The sequence below is a fragment of the Antechinus flavipes genome, chromosome 5 (assembly GCF_016432865.1).
Source record: "Antechinus flavipes isolate AdamAnt ecotype Samford, QLD, Australia chromosome 5, AdamAnt_v2, whole genome shotgun sequence".
NCBI classification, from domain to species: Eukaryota; Metazoa; Chordata; class Mammalia; order Dasyuromorphia; family Dasyuridae; genus Antechinus; species Antechinus flavipes.
In genome coordinates this window covers 129587473-129609469 of record NC_067402.1, presented here as the reverse complement: position 1 = coordinate 129609469, position 21997 = coordinate 129587473, and the positions used below count along the sequence as shown (strand labels likewise).

The 21997-nt window shown below is 34.6% G+C and overlaps 1 protein-coding gene across 6 annotated transcripts in view; it reads left to right on the top strand.

Annotated features, from left to right (window-relative positions):
• The window catches only part of ST7 (suppression of tumorigenicity 7), a 288256-nt gene that overhangs the window by 138768 nt on the left and 127491 nt on the right, over positions 1 to 21997 (top strand). For all 6 annotated transcript variants that reach the window (XM_052001658.1, XM_052001656.1, XM_052001657.1 and 3 more), the window contains one exon: positions 9109 to 9191. In XM_052001658.1, coding sequence (XP_051857618.1) covers positions 9109 to 9191 — 83 coding nt within the window. The remainder of the gene's footprint in view (positions 1 to 9108; positions 9192 to 21997) is intronic.

Here is a 21997-nt window from a genome sequence, read left to right as displayed (position 1 = left end):
TCTTTAACTATATTTTTGCTTAAACAGGTGTTCCATAAGGCTTGGTAAAGTTTAAAACTTCATTAAAACCCTATATTTGAAATGAAAAGTATGTAGGATCTTCTCAGATCATCAGCCAACCAACAAATACTGATTGGTCCTCATAATTGACATTTCTTTAGCACTTTAAGTTGTACATTATGAGGACATCTAGTGTAGTATATGGAGTTAGAAAGATGTACATTCACATTTTGCCTCTTACATTAGATATGTGACTTTAGTCAAGTCAGTGTTTATGAGCCTAAGTTTCTTCAATTATAATTCAGACAGTGATAAACATAAGTTACTTTGCTCATAGATAACATGTCAAGGTTACATAAAGGGCAGTTATCTCAGCTTATCCCTACAACAGTATTATAAGATATGTTCTAACATCATAGATTTTGAATTGGAAGGAATCTAAGTTTGCATTTTTTTTAACTTTTTAAAAGTTTTTTTAATTTAACTTTTACTTGTTTTTTTTAACTTGTTTTCTGGATTCCCAAGTTTAGCACACTATCCATTTTGGATATCCATTACTACTGGGGATATAAGAAGTCAGAATTCTATTATTGAAGAATTTACAACTGAGAGGATCCCAAGAGGTTTATTATTAGAGGTTCCAAAGGGATTATAACACTTTAATTTGTAACTCTCTTGAATTCTAAGAATAGGATCACATCTCCAGGTTCCAATGTGTTTCTACCCATAAAAATATCTTGCCATTCATAGGTCTAAGAGAAACAGATGAATAAAAGTTCGTAGATGGTTGTTTTTAATATTATTAGCATCATAAAAGATCTTATCAAGCAAGTACAGTTTATTTCAAGGTCAAATGACCTTCCAAGATTATAGTTAGGTCCTATAACCCCCTAAGTCCTCCTGTCCCTAAAAGAGATGCTTTAAAAAGAAAGATATTGGGATCATTCTCCTCTTGACAAAGGCCAAGAAGAGTCTATTATCAGTATTCCTATGAAATGAGAGAGAGGAAACATCTGATGAGGCACTGCTTCACTATTATGCACTAGCAGAGCAGCCTGTATTTGACCAAGCTTTGCAAAGCTATTACTGTGCAGATGGGGCTCATTCTAGCAAGGAAGAAGTGACTCATTAAAGACTTAACAGAAGATGTGTCATGTGGTGTGAGGAACCAGGATGATGTAGCTTGGTCTCTTATGGATTATAGCTGGGAAAAGGAAATAAACAGGAGAAATCCAGTCCACAGTAGAACCAGATGCCCAGAGAGCTAGCTGAACAGTTTACCTGTAAAGTTGCCAAGGCAACTAAGACTGCTTATGATAGGAGGAAAGGAAAGATAGAATGATTTATGAGGTTTTCTTGCCATAGGAACAAGGCTAAAAATATATCTCTCTCTATTTTTCCTCAGCAGGAGAAGTGATGCAGAGTTTATCAAGGGCATGGGAGCTAGAGGCTTTAGATATTATTTAGAGAGCCTAGTTGGCGTGACTGAAAGGGAAGAAACTAATTTCATAGGAGGCACTTATTGAAGCTGAATTTTAAACTTCTTGCTTATATTGTTGAAAGCTCTATGATGTAGAACTAATTTTACATATACATATATATGTAAAATTGAACTGTCAGGTAATCAAACAGGTTTTTATAAGATGTCTAAGTTTTTTCTTAAATATTTTTCTTAAATTCTTTTACATTATAAGATTTTAAAAGACAAATATTAATTTATAGGTTATTGGATTGTCATAGTAACAGAGGTTTAAGGTATTTTTTTGGCAATTCACCATTTGGAGAAACTTCAACAGTAGAAGCCCATATTTATTCATATTTTATCCGTCCTTGAATGAAAGTAGAAAGTGGTGTCAGTGTTATTTTGTTTGTTTGTTTTCAAGGCTAACATTACATTGTGATTAGGGAAGGACAATCTTTTTATATTTATTGCTCTCAGAATTGAAACAGGGTTAGATAGCTTAGATAAGTTATAAAATGTACTATATATATATATATATATATACACACATATATATATGTGTATATATATATGTGTGTGTGTGTGTGTGTGTGTGTGTATGTATATGTATATATATATGTATTTTTTGTCTTCTACTCTTAGATGAGAGAGTTTAGATGAGGAAGTCAATTAATGGAAATAGTCTTAATTCCAATCAACAGGAAACTAAGATAGGTGACATATAAGATAGAGAGAATAAGGAATGAAGAAAGAATATTCTATAACTGTTTTTTCTCCAGATTTAAAATGGCAGTTGGTTGACTAAATAATATTCTTCCCAACACTTTTGGAAAAAAAGGGAAATTTTTTTTTGAGTCAGTGTTTTTCCCAGACTTTTTGGAGATAATGTGTATATGTGAAAGTGCTTTATAAACTTTAGGGTGTAATATAAATTTGTTGTCATTAATATATTCTTTGATACAAGGTTAACGCTTGGTTTTAGTATTCTGCCATTAACAACAAGAATTAGCATTCATATAGTACTTTAAGATTTGCAAGAGTGCTTTACAGATATCTCATTTTGTCCTCACAATAATCCCTGGATGTAGGTGCTGTTATAATCCCCATTTCATAAATGAAGAAATTGAAGCAGATGGGTTATGTTATTTGCTTAGGTTCACATGGCTAGTAAATTTTTGAGGTGAGGTTTGGGCTTCAGTTTTTCTGATTCAAGATCCAGTGCTATGTCCGCTTGTGGACATAGAGGTCTAATTGGATTTCTGCATTCTGAAAAAACAAATAAATTTTGATTTAAATGAAACAGACTATCATTTTTCTACTCAGATATTCCAGTTTCAGGGCTTGGAAGGCATTGTGACTTAGGTTCATTAATGGATCATTCATTCTCTCCAATAAAGTTTTAGGAAATTCATGCTCTTGGATATAGTTCTTGGTTTAATATGGCAATCATTAATATTGTTTCCATAAGACACAAATATATTTAAGGAGAATGTCAGGGAAAATGTCACTACCAATCCTGATGCGACTAAGGACCTGGAAAACAGTTCCCTTTGCAAGAGGGATATCAAGATCATATCTTTCTGCCTCTAGGCAATTCTGCATCAAAACGATCCATTCTAAATACAATAAACTTCATTAACTAGCGTCTAGATAATTAATTAGTTGTTCTTTACACTCCACTTTAAGGAAAAAGAAGCAAATGGCAAGAATATATCAAAGATTTGTCCAATCTTTATAGTTAGAAGAGAACTTAAAATGTTTCTAGCTTAAACTTCTTTTCAAATAGTGAATTTCCACTATAAAATCTCAAATCATTGTTTTTGCGATTTGAATGCCCTATGGTATAGCTGATTAATTTACTTAAACATCAAATTCTGTGGTATGTTATTGCCTTAGTACACATTCATCTTAATCTTCCCCCCTCCCCTCCTCAATATCTATAAATGTAATAGGTACTGATTGTACTATAAAGGTAGGAGTTTGCTGAACCCAGCTGTTAAGGGCCCATGAAAGACAATTTTTAAATTTTCAGTTTGAGCTATATGTGTTGGAAGTCAGCAAATGTTAGATGTCAGGGCTTAATTGATTATTCTGTGAATTGTTTAGAGTTAAAATGATGGAGAAAATGTTAATAGTACAGATTAAACTAAAAAAGTTATGCTATATTTTTTTTCCTTGGAGAGCTGATGGTAAAACATTTGCCAGCAAATAGTGTGTACATCCTCCATTCCACATTTAGGAGAAAAGTTTCATTATGAATACTATCTGTACTAGAAAGATTTTGATTCAGTGACTCTTGGGCTAACCATTATCCTCAGAATGGAGAGTTAAATACAAATCCTTTTGACATTGACGGTTATGTGAGCATGGGCAAATCATTGTACTTCTCAGTGACTGGGGCAACTCCAAGATTTTTAAGTTACAGTACAATTATTGAACTTCATTGATTGAGGACATTTTCTCATCCATAGTTCCCTCTATCAATGAAATCACAGTTCTAGATGAAATCCATATTGAGCCAAGAAAATAAATTTAGACATTTTGGAAAGATCTTCAGCATGCGGAAATAAATACCCTCAGTTACTAAGAAAATTAAAATTAAGTGTATTAAATTTAAATTAAATTAATTAGAACCTTCCTTTATAGTCTCTTGGAATGTTTTTCTATAATGCTTACTTAAAATAATACTCAAATGGATCTATATTCTTATCAATGTGAATATTATAGGTTGCAACCCATTAAGGAGGACTTTTTGTCAGTATCCATGTTGTTAAGTTCTTAAGAAGTACAAGCTCTGGCATATTTCTACCATGTTGAAAATGCTCTTTTGAGTACATTTGCAGACAGACTGAGTCTATCTTCCACTAACTGAGCTAAATACAGAAAGCTCATCAGCAGTAGTCTAGCCAGTTTGGCAGTGGATTTTTTGGCAGTAGCAGTTCAAGTAACAAAAATACAGAATGGACCTCGTTCCAGTTCAGCCTTCTTCTGGTCAGCAGTGATGGTGCCAGAATGGAAGCAAAGCAAGACAAAGGTCATCAAGAGACCCACAGTTTGTAGACCATCCATAGACTTTATTATCTGACTTGTTGTTTACTATAAATGAAACTAATGACTAATAGGTGTGCATACTTCTTGAAGAAGTTAATTGTAACAGCCTTGAAGTTCTGAATGGATGAGAGGGTGACTCAAAAGCCTTTCTTTGAAGAAGCAAATGAAAGAATTGGAAGGGTACACCCTGGAATACTTATTCTTTTTAATTGAGTTTTACTCATATAGCCCTTCCTTCAGAATTCTCAGAATATTCCATAAATGATTTTCATGGAAAGCCTAACCTATCTGATCAAAATAACATTTTAGGGAAGGTTCTTCATGCTCCCTATGGAGAGAAGGTTGGCTCTGGAGTCAGTTCGGGGTTCAAATCTCATCTCTGGCATTTATAACATTTGTGATCCTGGGAAAGTCCCCCTTAATCTCCTCGGGACTCAGTTTCCTTATATATAAATGGCATTATATTGGATGGCTGCTGGGATCTCTTCTGGCTCTGGACCTGTTATCTTAGTGGAAATTGAAAATTACCCCTTTGTTTTCAGGTTTCTGATAAATATTTGCCATACAAACCTAGCTTTAGACTTTGCTTGTAGAGACCATTTTTCTAACTTCCTAAAAAATTCATAGCGGGTTTCCAGATTTTCTTGCAGTTTTTGTTGTTGTTAACATTTCAGTTGTCTGACCTCAAAATGAATGTAGGACTAGCCCTTACATTTCCCTCCTTATAATGCCTCACCCTTTCTGCAATGCCTAAGAGACATTTAATTCACTTCTTGCCACACCTTTCAGCTTAATGGACTTGGTTTTCACTGATGACAGTACTTGGATTTGATTAGAAAAATGTGCCAGTATAGGCAGAAATGACCAGTCTGTCTTTGGATAGCTTGCTGTAATGCTGTGGTTTCCAGGAGTATATTTTGCTTTCAAAGTAGTAGATGTCTTTGTTTTCAGAAGCCCACATGATAACAGTAGTAAATGGAAGAGCTCTGCTTGCAGTGCATGCCATGTTCATGGACCCTGATAACTGTATTTCCTAATTTTTTTCCATGCTTATAAAAGTGAGCCCTCCCATATTTTAGTAATTGTGTGCTTTACCCTCTTCTCCTTTGTCTTTTACTTGCCCCTTTTGAATGTTATTCTGTTATTATTCACTCATCACTGTATCTTGCAAAAGTTATTTTCACCCAGTGGTAAACCACCCCTACTTAATTTTTCATCTCTAGTATACTTAATAATATATTTTTTACTCCGTTACTTTTGGTCACTAGTAAAAACAAAAAAGATGTTGGGTTAAAGTTAAAATGACCTTTAATAAAATTACAGAAGTAGCCATTAAATAAATGATAACTCCTTGGATAGTTATATTTTAGGAATGTCATCTTGGATCAAATTAAAAGCATTGGCAAATTTGAAATATACTTTCTATTTCACTGTTATTTTTTAAACTTACTACCAGGTTTTAAAAAGAAATTAGAAGAACTTGAAAGAATGTATTCTTCACAAAATTGGGCTGTTTGTAATTATGTGTTTTTGTTATGTTTTAGCATATGAAAAGGTTTGGAAATCTAATTGAATTTTCAATTTCCCCTTTTGAAAATGCAGGTGTTATGTTTTCCACTTCCCAGTTTTCAGGGATTTTACATACCTCTATTAATACTCAAAGATTATTATGAATGGCTTCTGTGACCATTTTAAGTTAATTCCTTAGGTGCCCTCAGCTTTAGGTCATCAAGTCTGTAGACTCGAACAAACTAATTTACTTGAGTATTCTTTTAAGTAAATTCTCTCCCATTTCAGTGCAGCTTTTTTGTCCTTTCATCCCAGTGGAACACATGCAATTTTTCTTCAAAGAAATAGAAGCATGTATTAAAAGCGACTGCCTTTTAGTATAATTGGTTAAAAGCTTTTTCCTTCCTTAATGAAAGGACTCAATTTACTTTTTTCTTTTCTTTATGCCTAATGCATTTCAATAATACTTCTGCGTATATATTGTGTCCCAGAAGTCTTCGTGCAGTTTAAAGCTATTAAAACTTAAGTTTTAAGATGCTAATATTTAAAACTGTACCAAGACTTTTATAATACCTTGTATTTATTAAGCTAGCTCCCTGAAATACATACATACACACACACACACACACACACACACACACACATATATATGTATGGCGAGAAATTCAGGACTTTTTATTTAAATCCAAAAATATACCAATCCCATGAATAGGCAGACTTGCTGTTCTTTCCTCAGCCTTATCCATTCTTTTTGAAGAATAATGTGGATTGCTTTTTGCTCTTAATAGTAGCAGAATGTGCCAAAGTTAAAATAGACTAGATGATTGTTATTTTCATTTGGTTTCTGATGGACTCTTTTTGTTAGTTAAAATCAAGGGGAAGCAATAATGAAGAGCATTATCAGGACATAGTAATGATGATAAAAATCAAGGAACACAGAGTTCTTGTGTTTTTTAATCTACCTCAGTCAATTTAAATGAAAAAAATTTAATCTGAAAACAAATTTTTTGGCCACTTATATCATCACCCCTTGATTTACTGAGAGGATGCTACTGTTTGGTCTCTCTTTTGTTTTACCTTGGCTTTAATAACTTTATTTCATGCTGGAGAAACTCCAGTTCATGGACTAGGTTTCTTTCTGACCATAGAATAAGTATCCAATGGTGACATTCCATTTATGTAATTGTAAAAGTGGAATGTAGCTTTTAAAATCTTTCTCAATAACAAAAAAGATAGAGTTATTTCTAAATATAAGATATAAACTTTGTCATTCACTTTCTTGTTCTCCCTCTGTGCATGTTCTTTCTCCATTTTTATATCTTTTTTAATTGAATGTAATGGATAACAGAAGTGTGTGTGTGTGTGTGTGTGTGTGTGTATGCACGCGCGCACATGTGCATCATTATTATTTGCTGTAAATATGCAGTATTTACTGAATTGAGTTTTGTTATCTGTATTTAATTTAACAGCATATGAATGCATTTTTTATTTAATGGATTCAAGTTCTTTTTTACACAGAGACACACACACACATACACACAGATATACATAGATACATATATACACACACAAAAACTTTTCTGGGACTATAACTCATAAAAAATGTTTCCCATTTAATTTCATTCCATCCACAATTGAGAATCAAAATCAGGTTTCAAGAAATTCTGATTTAGGTCTATATCTATTGTAGTTTCAGCAAATTTATTTTTAAGACTCCATTAAAAATAAAGTAGTAATATTCAAATATTTTGTGTTCACAGAATGTATAAATGTATCCTCTCATTAATAATGTAGAGAAAATTAATAACATATGGAAAAATAGTATAGGAAGGAATTAGGTGGTAGAATTTCAAGGGTAGAGAGATATCCCCTTGTGATCAATAAAGAGATAAATCCCAGGTCCATAAAAATCCAATTACAAATCAGAAGTTCCAGCCTTTAATTTCTTTCTTCTATTGAATGTTATCTTTAAAAATGAAAAATAATTTTTGTCAAAAACTAATTGACCCATATCTCTTGTAATTCCAATGTCATCTTTCAGTGTCCTATAAACTCCTCCTCACTGATAGGCTGCATTATGACCTTCCATTCATTTTGATACTAGAACATGAGTGTCTGCTTTATTTCAGTGATTTCCTTGCTCTCTTTTTTTCTCTGTGCCCTTCCTGGTTGGTGCCCTAGGGTTGTTGGCTTATGCACCCTAGTGATAATACTGTGGGGTTGTTTCTTTTAGTGTGTGCAAATTGCTTAAAAATTGTAGAAAGATAAGTCAGCAATTCAGGGCAATAAAAGGTTAACTTTTGAATAGCAAAATGTATCATTAAAATGACATAATAATGATATGCTAATAAAAATCTACTTTGGCATCATACATCCTTTGAAAAGCAGTGTATAAATAGACATCAGTTCAGTAATTCATATTGTTTTAGTAAATGTATTGGGTGAACTGAAGAGTAGAAAAGAAATTGGATATTAAGATAATTGTGGGAAGCTGAAGAGTAGGGAAGAAATTGAGCTGAAGCATAGGAAAGAAGTTTGTTGTTAAGATGATTGTGGGAAGAGTTTTTGGATAGAAGGTTGTATATTAGCACAGTTTATTTGATCCATAAATAGGACTGCCCAGCAGTCCTATAAATAAGTTTTAAAATTTTACCAGTGAACATCCCATTTTTAACCTTCCCTTTGGTTACCATGGGGACATATCTTAAGTCACTGTTCTTTCCTATTTTGTTTCTGTAAAATTATTATCTTTGACTTTTCAAGGGCTCAGTCTGTTGGGTCAACAAATATATAGGTATGTCTTTCCTGAATGTAATTGACAATTGAGTATCTTGCTTGTTTCCATATTCAGTTGTAACCATGATAGAAAATGTTCTAGCGAGGTTAGTGTTTGGAGCCAGAGCTAACAGTTATAGTTTTTATGGCTCAAGATTTGTGATTGAAAACATTGTATATTCTTCTCCCTCTTCCCACAATAAGTGTTCTCCTGCATATTAGATATATCATATTATTTGGACTGAAAAAATAGAAGAGAGTCATTGATATTCATATTTCTTGTTCTTCTCTGTCTTTTTTTCCTCCTTCAGTGAGTATGTTTTTGAATACGTTGACACCGAAGTTCTACGTTGCCCTGACAGGCACTTCCTCACTAATCTCAGGGCTTATTTTGGTAAGTACTAGAAATATTATTTTCATTTTAAACTTTTATTTGTTACAAAATAGAGTAATGAACATGAAAAGGAGCATTATGTCAAGATTTGTTGGGATATTTTAAGTTCTTTTATACTCATTTTCCTGTTATGATAGGAAAATAGTAAAATGCTGAAATAGTTGACTACAACTATTTCTGTGGTCTTTTCCAATTGTAAAAGTCTACAAATGTAATTTATCTGAACAGTTTTAACAGATGCTACAGCAACTGAGATAAATTAAAAGATATGGATTAATTTTTAAAGAAATTTAAAGTTCTAGAAGAAGTGTGCAAAGTATGAGTAATAAGCCAGATGAAATAGTGATCTTAGTCTTGTAAGGAATCAAGGTTGGTCTACCAAGTATTTCCATGACCTAACATATTTTTAAGTCTGGAAGGGGCTTTTAGAATAGAGAAAATTATTTCTTCTTATTTTCAGTAATTTATTTTCATATCAGTATGACTAGTAATTTTAAAATTTGCATTAATGATGTACCTCTGTTTTTTGAAAAGTAGAATTATTATTGTTTTTCAGTTGTTTGATTTTTTTGGCAAAGGTACTAAAGTGTTTGCCATTTTTTTCTCCAGTTGATTAAATCAAATGACTTGTCTAAAATCACATAGCTAGTGAGTGTCTGAGGCAGAATTTTAACTCACATTTCTAGATTTGAGTCCCAGCATTCTATCCACTGAGTCACTTCCCTCCCTCTGGGGAATTAGGGAAATAGTTTTACCAACATGGAGGAATTGCTTGGTAGTTCTACCAGGGGAATGTTGGAAATGAGCTAGCTGTGTTTAATGAGCTAGTGTGGTTTAATAGAGAACTAGGTTTGAGGTCTTGAAGACCTGAATTCAAATCCAGCGCTTAGACCCTCACTAGGTATTCACCACCAGTAGGAGAAAGGGATTGCTCTAGTTTAGGATTTATTATAGAAAAGGAGAAGAAAGCCAGGCATACTCTGAGGTACCTCATTAGTTGGAAAAGAGATTTCAAACTGTTCAGAGGCAGAATAAGGTAAGGTCATATAGATTAAAGTTCTGTAGGGATAGTCAACACATAAAGAATGGGAAACCTTAAAAGAAATTCTAAAGACACAAATAGACATGATTCCTTTTTGGGGGTGAAAAAAGAGAGTTGTTCCAAGAGCTTGACATGAAACTACAAAAGGTTTTAAGTAAGGCAGAGGATTAATACAAAAAATGTGGCTTGGTCTTATAATATTACTGTCCAGAATACTTAGAGCTCAGTCTTAGCTGAGGCTGTCAAGAAAATCTAAGATCAACAAAATAGTTTAAAAAAACTATATGGGCGGGGTATAGCTAGTTGGCATAGTGGTAGTGGATAGAGCACTAGTGCTGGAGTTGGGAGGAGTTTAAATCTGACCTCATATACTTGACACTTAAATTAGCTGTGACAAGTCACTTAATCCCAATTGCCTCCCAAAACAAAAACAAAAACAAAAAAACTACATTGGGGAAAGGAGAACAACATTCTATATGTAAAATAAGGGGGAAAGGTAAGGTCATTGCTAGAGGTGGATGGAAGTCATATTTTAAATGATGGAAAGAAAGCAGAATTGCTTTTCTCTGACAAAAATAATGACCCTTTAACTGTAATAGAATAAAAGTGGCCAATTCTTACTAATCTTCCAAATGAGGTTTTCTGAGTCCAGACTGCCAGGCCCAGGTCAGCTACAATTATGACAGTGAAAGAATTTGTGGTAGGTATTGTGACTGAACCATTCGGGGTGATGGGTGAAAGATTTGGTAGTATAGGAAAAGGGTAAATGTCCTGAGATAGAAAAAAAGAACAGTGAATAAAGTTGGCAGACTACAACTTAGTGAACTTGGCTTTGAATCCTGATGAGACATTAAAAATGTTGCTGAAGAGTCAGTCAGGTTAACAAGTACTTATTAAGCACCTAACATTTTCCAAGGACTCTGCTAAAGACAGGGGAGACAAATACACTTACATGCCAATTAGTGGGAATAATGAATCTATTGAAGTGGTATTCCTTTGCTTTCTAACATTTACAAAACTTTTTATAAATTAAAATTTTATAAATTACCCTTATAAATTAGGGTAAGTGGTTCTAACCCAATGGAAATATGCAGTATAAATTAATACTATGGTCACTTAAAGGAATTGATTATTTATGCTTCTCGGGCTCTATACCAAAAATAAATAGTTCTTACATACAAGTAAATTCTGTTCTAATAGGAGAGACAGTAAATGTAGAATAAATGTAAACATAGATCAGTATAAAGATAACATTTAAGTAAATACAAAGAAGTTTAATATGAGGTATTTTGAGAGTGAAAATAGAAAGCCACTTTGCCAGAAAGGAAGAAAAAAAAGTGGAACAGATGTCAAAGCAATATTATAGAATCTTAAAGCTTAGAGGGGCCTTGGAGGCTGCTTAGCCCAACCCCTTCATCTTCCAGATGTGGAAATTGAGGTCTAGGGAGCTTAAAGGAGTTCTCCAAGGTCACTTAGATAATAAATATCAGATGTCAGATTTGCATCCAGATGCTCTGATTTGGGACCTAGGGCTCTTCCCACTGTATCAAGAATGAGCAAAAATAATCAGTAGATTTGTTGTTCTCACAAGAGTTTAAAAAGGCAGTATATTGTAGAATTAGACAGAGAAAGCATTTTGGCAAAACAGTTTAGACTCTGTCATTGTTTAGCACAAAGAGCTGACATAGAAGATGGCCAGGTAGAAAAAGAGAAAAGAGGTGAAATTCATAGGAGATCTCTGGATGGAGAAAAGAAATTTCAGATCTTTAATAATCAATTTATTATTATATCATGTTTTGGAAATCTAGCATGTTTAAAAAAGCGATTTTGTGAAAATTTTAATTTTTAATATGAATGTACAAAATAGTCACATAAATATAGTTATCAAAATTATGAACAGCATCTTCATAGTGTTGCCTTTTAAAGTTCTTTGTATTCTCTATATATCAAGATCTATTGTTTGCTAAAACCAAAGAGCATAGAAAAATGAATGTTTTTTTATGGCAAGTTGAGTCATAATTTCATGCACTAAGGAGCCATTGATTGGAAATAAAATAAAATTGGAAGTTTATTTTATTTTTTCAAGGAAGGTGGTTCCTTCCTTGCTTTAAAGAACATTATATGACAAGCTTTAGCTAAGAATTTTTCTGCTGTTTTTCTAATCTCTTCAATAAACTCTAGTTTGGACTGAATTATAGAAGCACCAGAATACATAGCTTCTGGAAGAAAAACTGCAAGCCATTCTCTTAGTTCTCTGCCATTCTATCCATAGCTCATCATTCTTTTACTTTCTAAATAGTTGTTTTGAAATCAGATGTCAGACTTATGCTTGTGTCTCTCTAAATAAAGAATTTCCCTAGTCCGTGAATATTGCTATTCAGAGCTTGTTAGTTGCTGTATTGCATTCTTAACAGAACTGTTAGCTCCTGATGATTCACTCCAGTAGCACGCCTGGCTTTCAAAAAGTATCCTAATGATACTTTTGTCCTCCCAGAACCAGTGGAAAACAAAATGTACTCTGGGAAAAGGCTGAGTCCAATTGCAGATTTCGTTAGCCACCTTAAAAAATATGAGGGCAGAATGACTAAGTAGAGAAACATCAACACTGTCTCATTATTCATGGTACTTGTTTACAGGGAACCTTCCCATCATTTGGCTCTCTGTTTGCCCACACCACACCTTCCAGCCTGCACCTGGCCTCCTCCTCCGGCCTCTTTTATAAACCTCATCATGTGTGGTACCTTTAATGTGAATAGAATTGAAGTAAAGCGTAAGGTAGCCCATCCACAGCTGTGTGTTCATAAAACACTTTGGCTTTGTTTATTGTCAGCAGGAAGAGAATTATTCAATAACTACAACCAGGGGTAGTCTACTTAGAGTCTGACTTTGTGGCCCCTACCTTCCCCCCAAAAAAGAACATCATTGCTCTTGGGGAATAAATTGGTTTGTGGAGGCTTCAGAGCTGATAGATCAGGAAATTTAATTATATGAGGAGAAGCAGGGGGAGGTTGGGATGGGAGAGAGTAGAAAAGGGAGTAGCTGTTGTAGAAACAAAATCTATCAGCCTGACACACCTGCCTGAATATAAAATGTATTCAGTAGAGAGAGCTGCTTTGTTCTCCCAGATGTGTGTTCTTTTAAAAACAAGCTCAAATATGAGTCATCCATTTAGGGCAGCTCAGTCTCATTGGTTGGGAACTGGCCCCAAATCAAAAATGGTAGTTTCAGAGCCAGATTCCTCCCTAACTACCGTTGTCCCATTATTCCAGATTCTAACTTATCGTTTTAAGTAGTTCTCTGCTTCTCAACTTTGAGTGGTCTCCTGTGCCAGCTGCCTTTCAGCTGGCACTAGCCTCTCCTTACTCTGCTCCCCACTCTCCCATCCCCCCAGCACCAGTCCTAAAAACAGCAGCTGTCATTACCACCCTAACCTGCCAATTTAACCCTTTATTTATGTATGTGCCTATGCAAGGATAAAACCTTTTCTGCTGAGAGAATGGAACAGAAAAGGAAGCTGGCAACCCGAAATTTCAAAGGGGGAAATTTGTAGTGTTGGTGGGAGGTGGCAACAGTGTGGGATAAAACACTTAAGCTGGGCACACCCAGGTAGTAGTTACAAGTGCCTAGGCCTGGAGTCAGGAAGACTTGACCTTACACACTTTCTAGCTTTATGACCGGGGTCAAATCACTTATCCTCTGTCTCAGGTTCTTCATCTTTAAAATAGGGATAATAGATTGTTGAGAGCCTCAGTTGAGGTGATAAACTTAAAATACTCAGTGTAGTGCCCGGTATATAGCAAGGACCATATAAATATTAGCCACAAATAATTAATTAGTTAATGATTATTATTAAATGTAGTAGTTTAGGAGAAATTATATAACTCATTGTATAGAGATACAATGCATAAAAATACAAGTAGAAAAATTCATTGCCTATATAAATGTATGTATATACTACATACATACACACAAATGTATGTGCACAGATTCATACATGTGTGAAACAAAGGAAAGTAGAGAATGGATACAAGAAAATTAGGGGAAGTGAGAATGATAAAGAAGAGAATCAGAAGAGAGCACTTGGGCTGGGGGTAAAACTTAGCAGGTAATTGGATTGGTAAGAGTCAGGAAATGGATAGAAGATAAGGTGGAGTAGTCAGATTATGTTCATTTGTTGTATTATCCACTGGAATGATGAGTTAGTTACATAAAGGAAATAGAAAAGCAAATATGATAGTTTTTGAAACTATAATTCAAGGGGATTATATTTGCAAATTGCTAAGGTTTTAAACTCTAAAAATTATCTGATTAAACATAGCTCTTTTCATACTTTAAAAAAAAAGCCTTTTTAAAATGAGTAGGCCTTTTTTGTCATAAAACTTTTCACATGGGCCATTAGAATAACTTAAAATATCTTCTTTAGTTTAGCACAGTTATAATTTTTGATTACTATCTATCACTGGGAGCTTGCCAGATTCCAGCTAGTCTACAATCTTGGGGATGAGGAATGACTAGAGAAGAGACTGGGGAAATTAGAGAAAAAAGGTTTATTTGGGGTCTTGGAGGTATTATGAACAAGACAGGGCATGTGAATTATAAAACAACTTGAATTTTGGCTCTAAAGGGAAAGGGTGCGAATCTGTGGAGGCCAGATGGTTGGGGAAGCTGCAGACAATGGGAGGGAACTGAAGAGCCTGCAGACTTATCAGATTACAGCTTCTCTCGGGTCCACCATGAAAATTAATGCTCTCTGCAGGAGTTAGAAGAATCAGCTGTTCTGGGAGACTTGTCACTTGTAAGGATCTTATTGTGAAGATGAGAATTGGAATGTCTTGAGGGTAGTGGCTCGTCATGGAGTGAATAGAAGTAGCTTCAAGAGATACTTAAGAAAAGGGGCCAGTGAGAGCAAAGGGAGAAAGGAGCCCTTCATTCCTAACTGGCCGACTCCTCTTCCATTAGCATGTTTGCTTCTCTGATATGGTGGAGTCCCCACTTTTTCAGAGCAGGAAACTGAGACTTGCCAGAAAGGGAGGGAGTTCCTCAAGTTAAATGAAAACTAGAATAAGGGTCCAGACTTCCTTCTCAGTCCAAGACTTATTTCGAGAGGATTGGACTAAATGATCTCTAATATTCTAGCTGTAGCTCTGTGATCTGATGTGTTTAGTAGTTTATTGGGCCAGACCAAACAAAAATATCTTTCCAAGCAATAGGCCTAAAGAACTAGGTGAAGAAAAAAGGAAGGCATTTGAATAATAATGATTTAATTTTTCTTTTTTAAAAAAATAGGAATCTTTAAAAATAGTTTCTAAAATGCTGAAGTGTGTTTTGTTTTGGTTTAGTTAACCTAGAGCGCATCTATGATACCTTGAGCTAACGAGAATAGGCAGAATATATACTACATTATTTTGCATCATGTAAGTCTATAATAATTAATGCTCTAATAGGAAAATTTTTGCTAGAAATTTCAGCTCTTGGGTCTTTGTTCAAGCTTGTATCACAAGCATGTCTTCTTTATTGTCCCTCTTTCCTCCTCAGTGCCTTCTTCCTTCTCTCCCTGTCTCTCCTTCTCCCTCTTCCCCCCAGAACCTTGGGCACCAGGTGGCTGGGAGTGGATAAGGAATCAGGGAACCCGTTTTGGAGCAATAGATATGACCTCATTTTAGGGAGCTGGGAACTGAGGAGAATGGAACTGAGGCTTAGCACAGCAGACTTGGACCCATTAGACAACTATCTTACATCTCTTAAAAAAAAAAAAATTCAAGGAATTAAAAAAAAAAAAATACAAACATGGCTTAAAAAGTAAGGGTTAGAAAGGGGAAAGTTGCTTGTGAACTGCTATTTCTTATAATAACTTACATTTCTAAATGAGTCCTTAGGGTTAAGTAAATGTTTCTTCCAGAACAATCTTGTAAGGTAGGTTCTGCTAATAATAACAAAAACAGCAATAAAAATTAATGTTGGCATTTCACATAATGCATTAAAGTTTGTAAGCACTTTATAAATAACATCTCATTTTAGCCTCATAAACCATGGGAGCTAAATACTATTATTGTTCCCCTTTTATAGGTGAGGGTTAAATGACTGGCCCACACAACTAGGATCTGAAGTAGGCTTCTGGCTTCTTTGCTTGATTCACTGTACTACCTAATACCTCATGCTATTATCCCTACTTATTGATGAAGGAATGAGGTTCAGACTTATCCAGGATCACTCAGCTAGTTGGCATTCAAATCGGAACTTGAATCTAGGCCCTCCTGATCACAAGTCCAGTCTGCTTCACACTGCACTCTATTGTCATTGTCAGTTGCTGACTTTTAACATTGACGCTCCTGTCTTCTTCAAAAGCTTATCTATTGTTCGTAGAGAATCTTCTATCCTTTCTGGAAGCTATTCACTCCCAGATACATTTTCACAGACTTACCCAGCTGGTGTCCCTTTGGCATTCTTTCCTGTTATGGGTTAGTGTTAGCTCATAGGACACTGAAGGGAAGTTTCATATTTCCCCTCTCTTTGATCTCCCCCATTCACTGTAATTATACCCACTGGTATCATTCATTTTAGTTCTTAAGAAAGAAGTCCTAGGAAAGAGATCAACAATTTTGGGAGGTGAGAATCATTTTAGTCTTTTGGGAATAAATGGGAAGTTAATTACTCAGAAGGAATGCCTGAAATATTTTTCTACATGTACCAGGAAATATATTTGATTGATATATAGAATTCTGGAAATAATTATATGAAGAACATGAAGTTCAAGTGAGAGAGAAGAAGACTATAATCATTATCAATAGCTAGGAAAAATTCAGTCCATTTTAGAAATATCTGGTTGCATATGATTGCAAGTAGACTGATAGGATCTTAATAATGATCCCTTTTCTAGACTTGGTGATTTTCCTAAAGTAGAGAGTTTAATCAATGGTCAAGAACTACTACTACTTCTTCTTCTTCTTCTTCTTCTTCTTCTTCTTCTTCTTCTTCTTCTTCTTCTTCTTCTTCTTCTTCTTCTCTTCTTCTTCTTCTTCTTCTTCTTCTTCTCTTCTTCTTCTTCTTCTTCTTCTTCTTCTTCTTCTCTTCTTCCTCTTCTTCCTCTTCTTCCTCTTCTTCTTCCTCTTCTTCCTCTTCTTCTTCCTCTTCTTCTCCTCTTCTTCTCTTCTTCCTCCTCTTCCTCTTCTTCTTCTCTTCTTCTTCCTCTTCTTCCTCTTCTTCCTCTTCTTCTTCTTCTTCTTCTTCTTCTTCTTCTTCTTCTTCCTCTTCTTCTCTTCCTCTTCTTCTTCTTCTTCTTCTTCTTCTTCTTCTTCCTCTTCTTCTTCTTCTTCTTCTTCTTCTTCTTCTTCTTCTTCTTCTTCTTCCTCTTCTTCTTCTTCTTCTTCCTCTTCTTCTTCTTCTTCTTCTTCTCTTCTTCTTCTTCTTCTTCTTCTTCTTCCTCTTCTTCCTCTTCTTCCTCTTCTTCTTCCTCTTCTTCTTCCTCTTCTTCCTCTTCTTCTTCCTCTTCTTCTTCCTCTTCTTCTTCCTCTTCTTCTTCCTCTTCTTCTTCCTCTTCTTCTTCCTCTTCTTCCTCCTCCTCCTGCTCTTCCTCCTCCTCCTCCTCCAGATCACATGGCTAGTTAAGTATTTAGTATCTGAGCCCAAATTTGAACTTCAGTCCTCCTGAGGGTCAGCGCTGTATCCAGTGTTCTATTGAGCTGACCCAGGAACTGCTTCTCCTGATAGGAAATATACTTTCATTCAAAATTTCAGTGACAACCCTCAAACCTCATCACTAGATTCTTTTTGTTTTTGGAAAGAGGTGGCTTTTCGGTTGCTTTTATTAGAAGCATATAATATTAATTGACAAAACACTGAACATAAACTTCACCATCATAAAATCAAAACATTAAACAATATTCCCCAAATTTTTTAGATTAAAAAACTAGCTGCCAAGAGTACAAAAATTACACAGCAACACAAAGCATAAAAAAGTAAACTTTTTTTTTGTTTTTGTTTTTAATTATAGCTTTTTATTGACAGAACATATGCATGAGTAATTTTTCAACATTGACCCTTGCACTCACTTCTGCTCCAACTTTTCCCTTCCTTCCCTCCACCCCCTCCCCTAGATGGCAAGCAGTCTCATACATGTTAAACATGTATATCTAAAGTTACAATATCTAAAATACATGTAAAGTACAATATATGTGTACATATTTATACAGTTCTCTTGTTGCACAAGAAAAGTCAGATTTAGAAAGGTAAAAACCTGGGAAGAAAAACAAAAATGCAAGCAGTCCACACTCATTTCCCAGTGTTCTTTCTCTGAGTGTAGTTGTTCATCACTGATCAATGGAACTGATTTGGATCCTCTCATTGCCGAAGATAACCACTTCTATTAGAGTTGATCTTCGTATAGTCTTGTTGTTGAAGTGTATAATGATCTCCTGGTTCTGCTCATCTCACTTAGCATCAGTTCATGTAAGTCTCTCCAAGCCTCTCTGTATTCATCCTGCTGATCATTTCTTACAGAACAATAATATTCCATAACATTCATATACCACAATTTACTCAGCCATTCTCCAATTGATGGACATCCATTCAATTTTAGTTTCTAGCCATTACAAACAGGGCTGCTACAAACAAACAAAAAAATGTAAACTTTCAAATGAAATAGTTAAAAAGATTTACAGTCTCATTTCTCTATACTGTAGTCATTTCAGGTCTTTCTTTTACCACACAATGATGTTAAAGGCTTACCACTAGATTCTTTGCTTTCTCTGTCAAACACTACTGGAATGCATGCAGATCCATTTTTATTCTTTGGAAACAGTCCTGTGATTTTTAATGTTGTATCTGAATAGTATAGGCACATACAGAGGCATACCAACATTTGGAAACAGTGAAAATTGTTAAGAGAAGCAAGAAGTCAATTCTATATCACCTCCAGTTTTCCTCTCTTTGGAATTATTATCGGATTATTAGTAACATTTTTCATACAGAGCAGGTCACCCTTGAAAACATTTTCCAATTCTAGATATAGAAGATAGCATTTGCTTTCATTTGGAGTCATTAGGAATACTTCCAGTAAAGAATTAATGAAATTCTCTCTGAGTATTCCCCCAGAAAGCAGAAGTATGTGACCAGAAAAGATGTTGGCTAGCCAAATAAGAGTAGGGATGACAGGTGGAAAATATGCATACTGCACACATACCCATATACTGTCAAGAGACCTTAGTCTGGCACCTAACAATTGCTTAATAAATGTCTGTTGGTTGATCTAAAAAAAAGAGTCTCTTCTAGCTGGAATGATCTCCCATAGAGGATTTATTGGATAGGATGGACACGAGACACCCAGGATGAGAAAACATTCTCTCTAATAGAGAGAATATTCAAATCTGATGTTGAGGTATTTGCTAGGTATTGCACCTTAACTGGCTGTGTCTTAAGGACCAAAAATTTAGGATTGAAAAGGACCTTAGATAACATTGAAACTAGCTGTCTTTTTTCATTTGAAGAAACTAAAGAATTCCAAGATGAAGTGAGTTTGCCATGATCCTAATGACTTCAAATCCATTGCCCTCTTTACTTTATCCTGTGTACTCTTTTCTGGTAATTTATATATATTTTTTCTTATATGTTATACTCCCATTTAAATCTTGCATGCATCTTTCCTTTGACCTTTTAATTTTTCCCTGTAATTCTGATTCTTTGCATACTGTTATGTTCCTTGATTGGTATTGTATAACACTACTAGGAGAATATTAGTGTTAAAAAAAGGTAATCTTTTATAACAGCAAATAGTATGGCATTATTAAAAGCATTGTGCAGTTTCCCAAATGTGATCCAACCCAATATATTCCTTTTCCATTCTTGGTGTAAATCATTGTCCACCTAAAATACTTATCCAAGATGGACCTACTAATGCCCTGATTCAGCATAATGTCTATCCTACTGCAAGTTGCAATCTAGACAATATATATGTTTGTTTGTTTGTTTTTTTAATCCTCTTTGTTTTTCCCATGTGAATATTTAATCTAATCTCTCTTTTTTTTTAATTTTTATTTAATAATTACTTTATACTGACAGAATCCATGCCAGGGTAATTTTTTTACATTATCCCTTGCACTCGCTTCTGTTCCGATTTTTCCCCTCCCTCCCTCCACTCCCTCCCCTAGATGGCAAGCAGTCCTATATATGTTGGATATGTTGCAGTATATCCTAGATACAATATATGTTTGCAGAACCGAACAGTTCTCTTGTTGCACAGGGAGAATTGGATTCAGAAGGTATAAATAACCCGGGAAGAAAAACAAAAATGCAGATAGTTCACATTCGTTTCCCAATCTAATCTCTTTCAAATGACTGGATTTCACTAAGGATTCTTCAGAGTATTTTGAGCTTCTGTGCATTTAGTATAATGTCATCTACTAAAAGGAACATTTAAAGTTTATCAACAATGGAAAATCCTTCTTGAACTTTGGGTAGAAATCCCACCCCCCAATACCTATCAGACTTCCTATGTAAATATTTGTGATCCAGTTTAATTAGGGATTTGAAGGAAACAGAGACACTAACCGTATAATGAACTTACTTAACTATTATTTATATATGTCACAAAAACATAGGTACATAATGAACATTATAAGTAAAAATATTCTGATAAATGTTTAGCAGCTAGCTTTCTGAGAAAAATGTATTCATGATATATTTTTCTTTTTGTTTTTGCAAACATTTTTTTCCTTTGTTATCCAGAGGAAAATGATGACTTTTGTAATTTATTTAATTTTCTTCCAAATCTGCAAAAAATATTTTTTACATGCACACACACATATATTTAAAATTTGCAATGAGGAATTTTTGTACTGTCCTAAGCCAAAATAAAATTTTAATAACTTTAAGATGTTAGAGTGAAACCTGTTCTAAATAATTCAGGAAAGGCCAACATTTCTGCTTTTCATATTTCATATTTCTTTTTTTTAAAAATAACTTTTTATTGACAGAACCCATGCCAGGGTAATTTTTTACAACATTATCCCTTGCACTCACTTCTGTTCCAATTTTTCCCCTCTCTCCCTCCACCCCTTCCCCCAGATGGCAAGCAGTCCTATATATGTTAGATATGTCGCAGTATATCCTAGATACAATATATGTGTGCAGAACCGAACAGTTCTTTTCTTGCACAGGGAGAATTGGATTCAGAAGGTAAAAATAATCTGGGAAGAAAAACAAAAATGCAAGCTGTTTATATTCATTTCCCAGTGTTCTTTCTTTGGGTGTAGCTGCTTCTGTCCATCCTTGATCATTTGAAACTGAATTAGCTCTCTTTATCAAAGAGATCCACTTCCATCAGAATACATCCTCATACAGTATCATTGTTGAGGTATATAATGATCTCCTGGTTCTGCTCATTTCACTCAGCATCAGTTCATGTAAGTCTCTCCAACCCTCTCTCTATTCATCCTGCTGGTCATTTCTTACAGAACAATAATATTCCATAACATTCATATATCACAATTTACCCAACCATTCTCCAATTGATGGGCATTCTTTCATTTTCCAGCTTCTAGCCACTACAAACAGGGCTGCCACAAACATTTTGGCACATACAGGTCCCTTTCCCTTCTTTAGTATCTCTTTGAGTTATAAGCCCAGTAGTAGCACTGCTGGATCAAAGGGTATGCACAATTTGATAACTTTTTAGGCACATGATATACTTTTAAGTTAAATTTTAATTTCTAACATTTTCTTCATTACTTTCTTAAACCTAAAGTAGCACTATAAGAATGATTCAACCTGA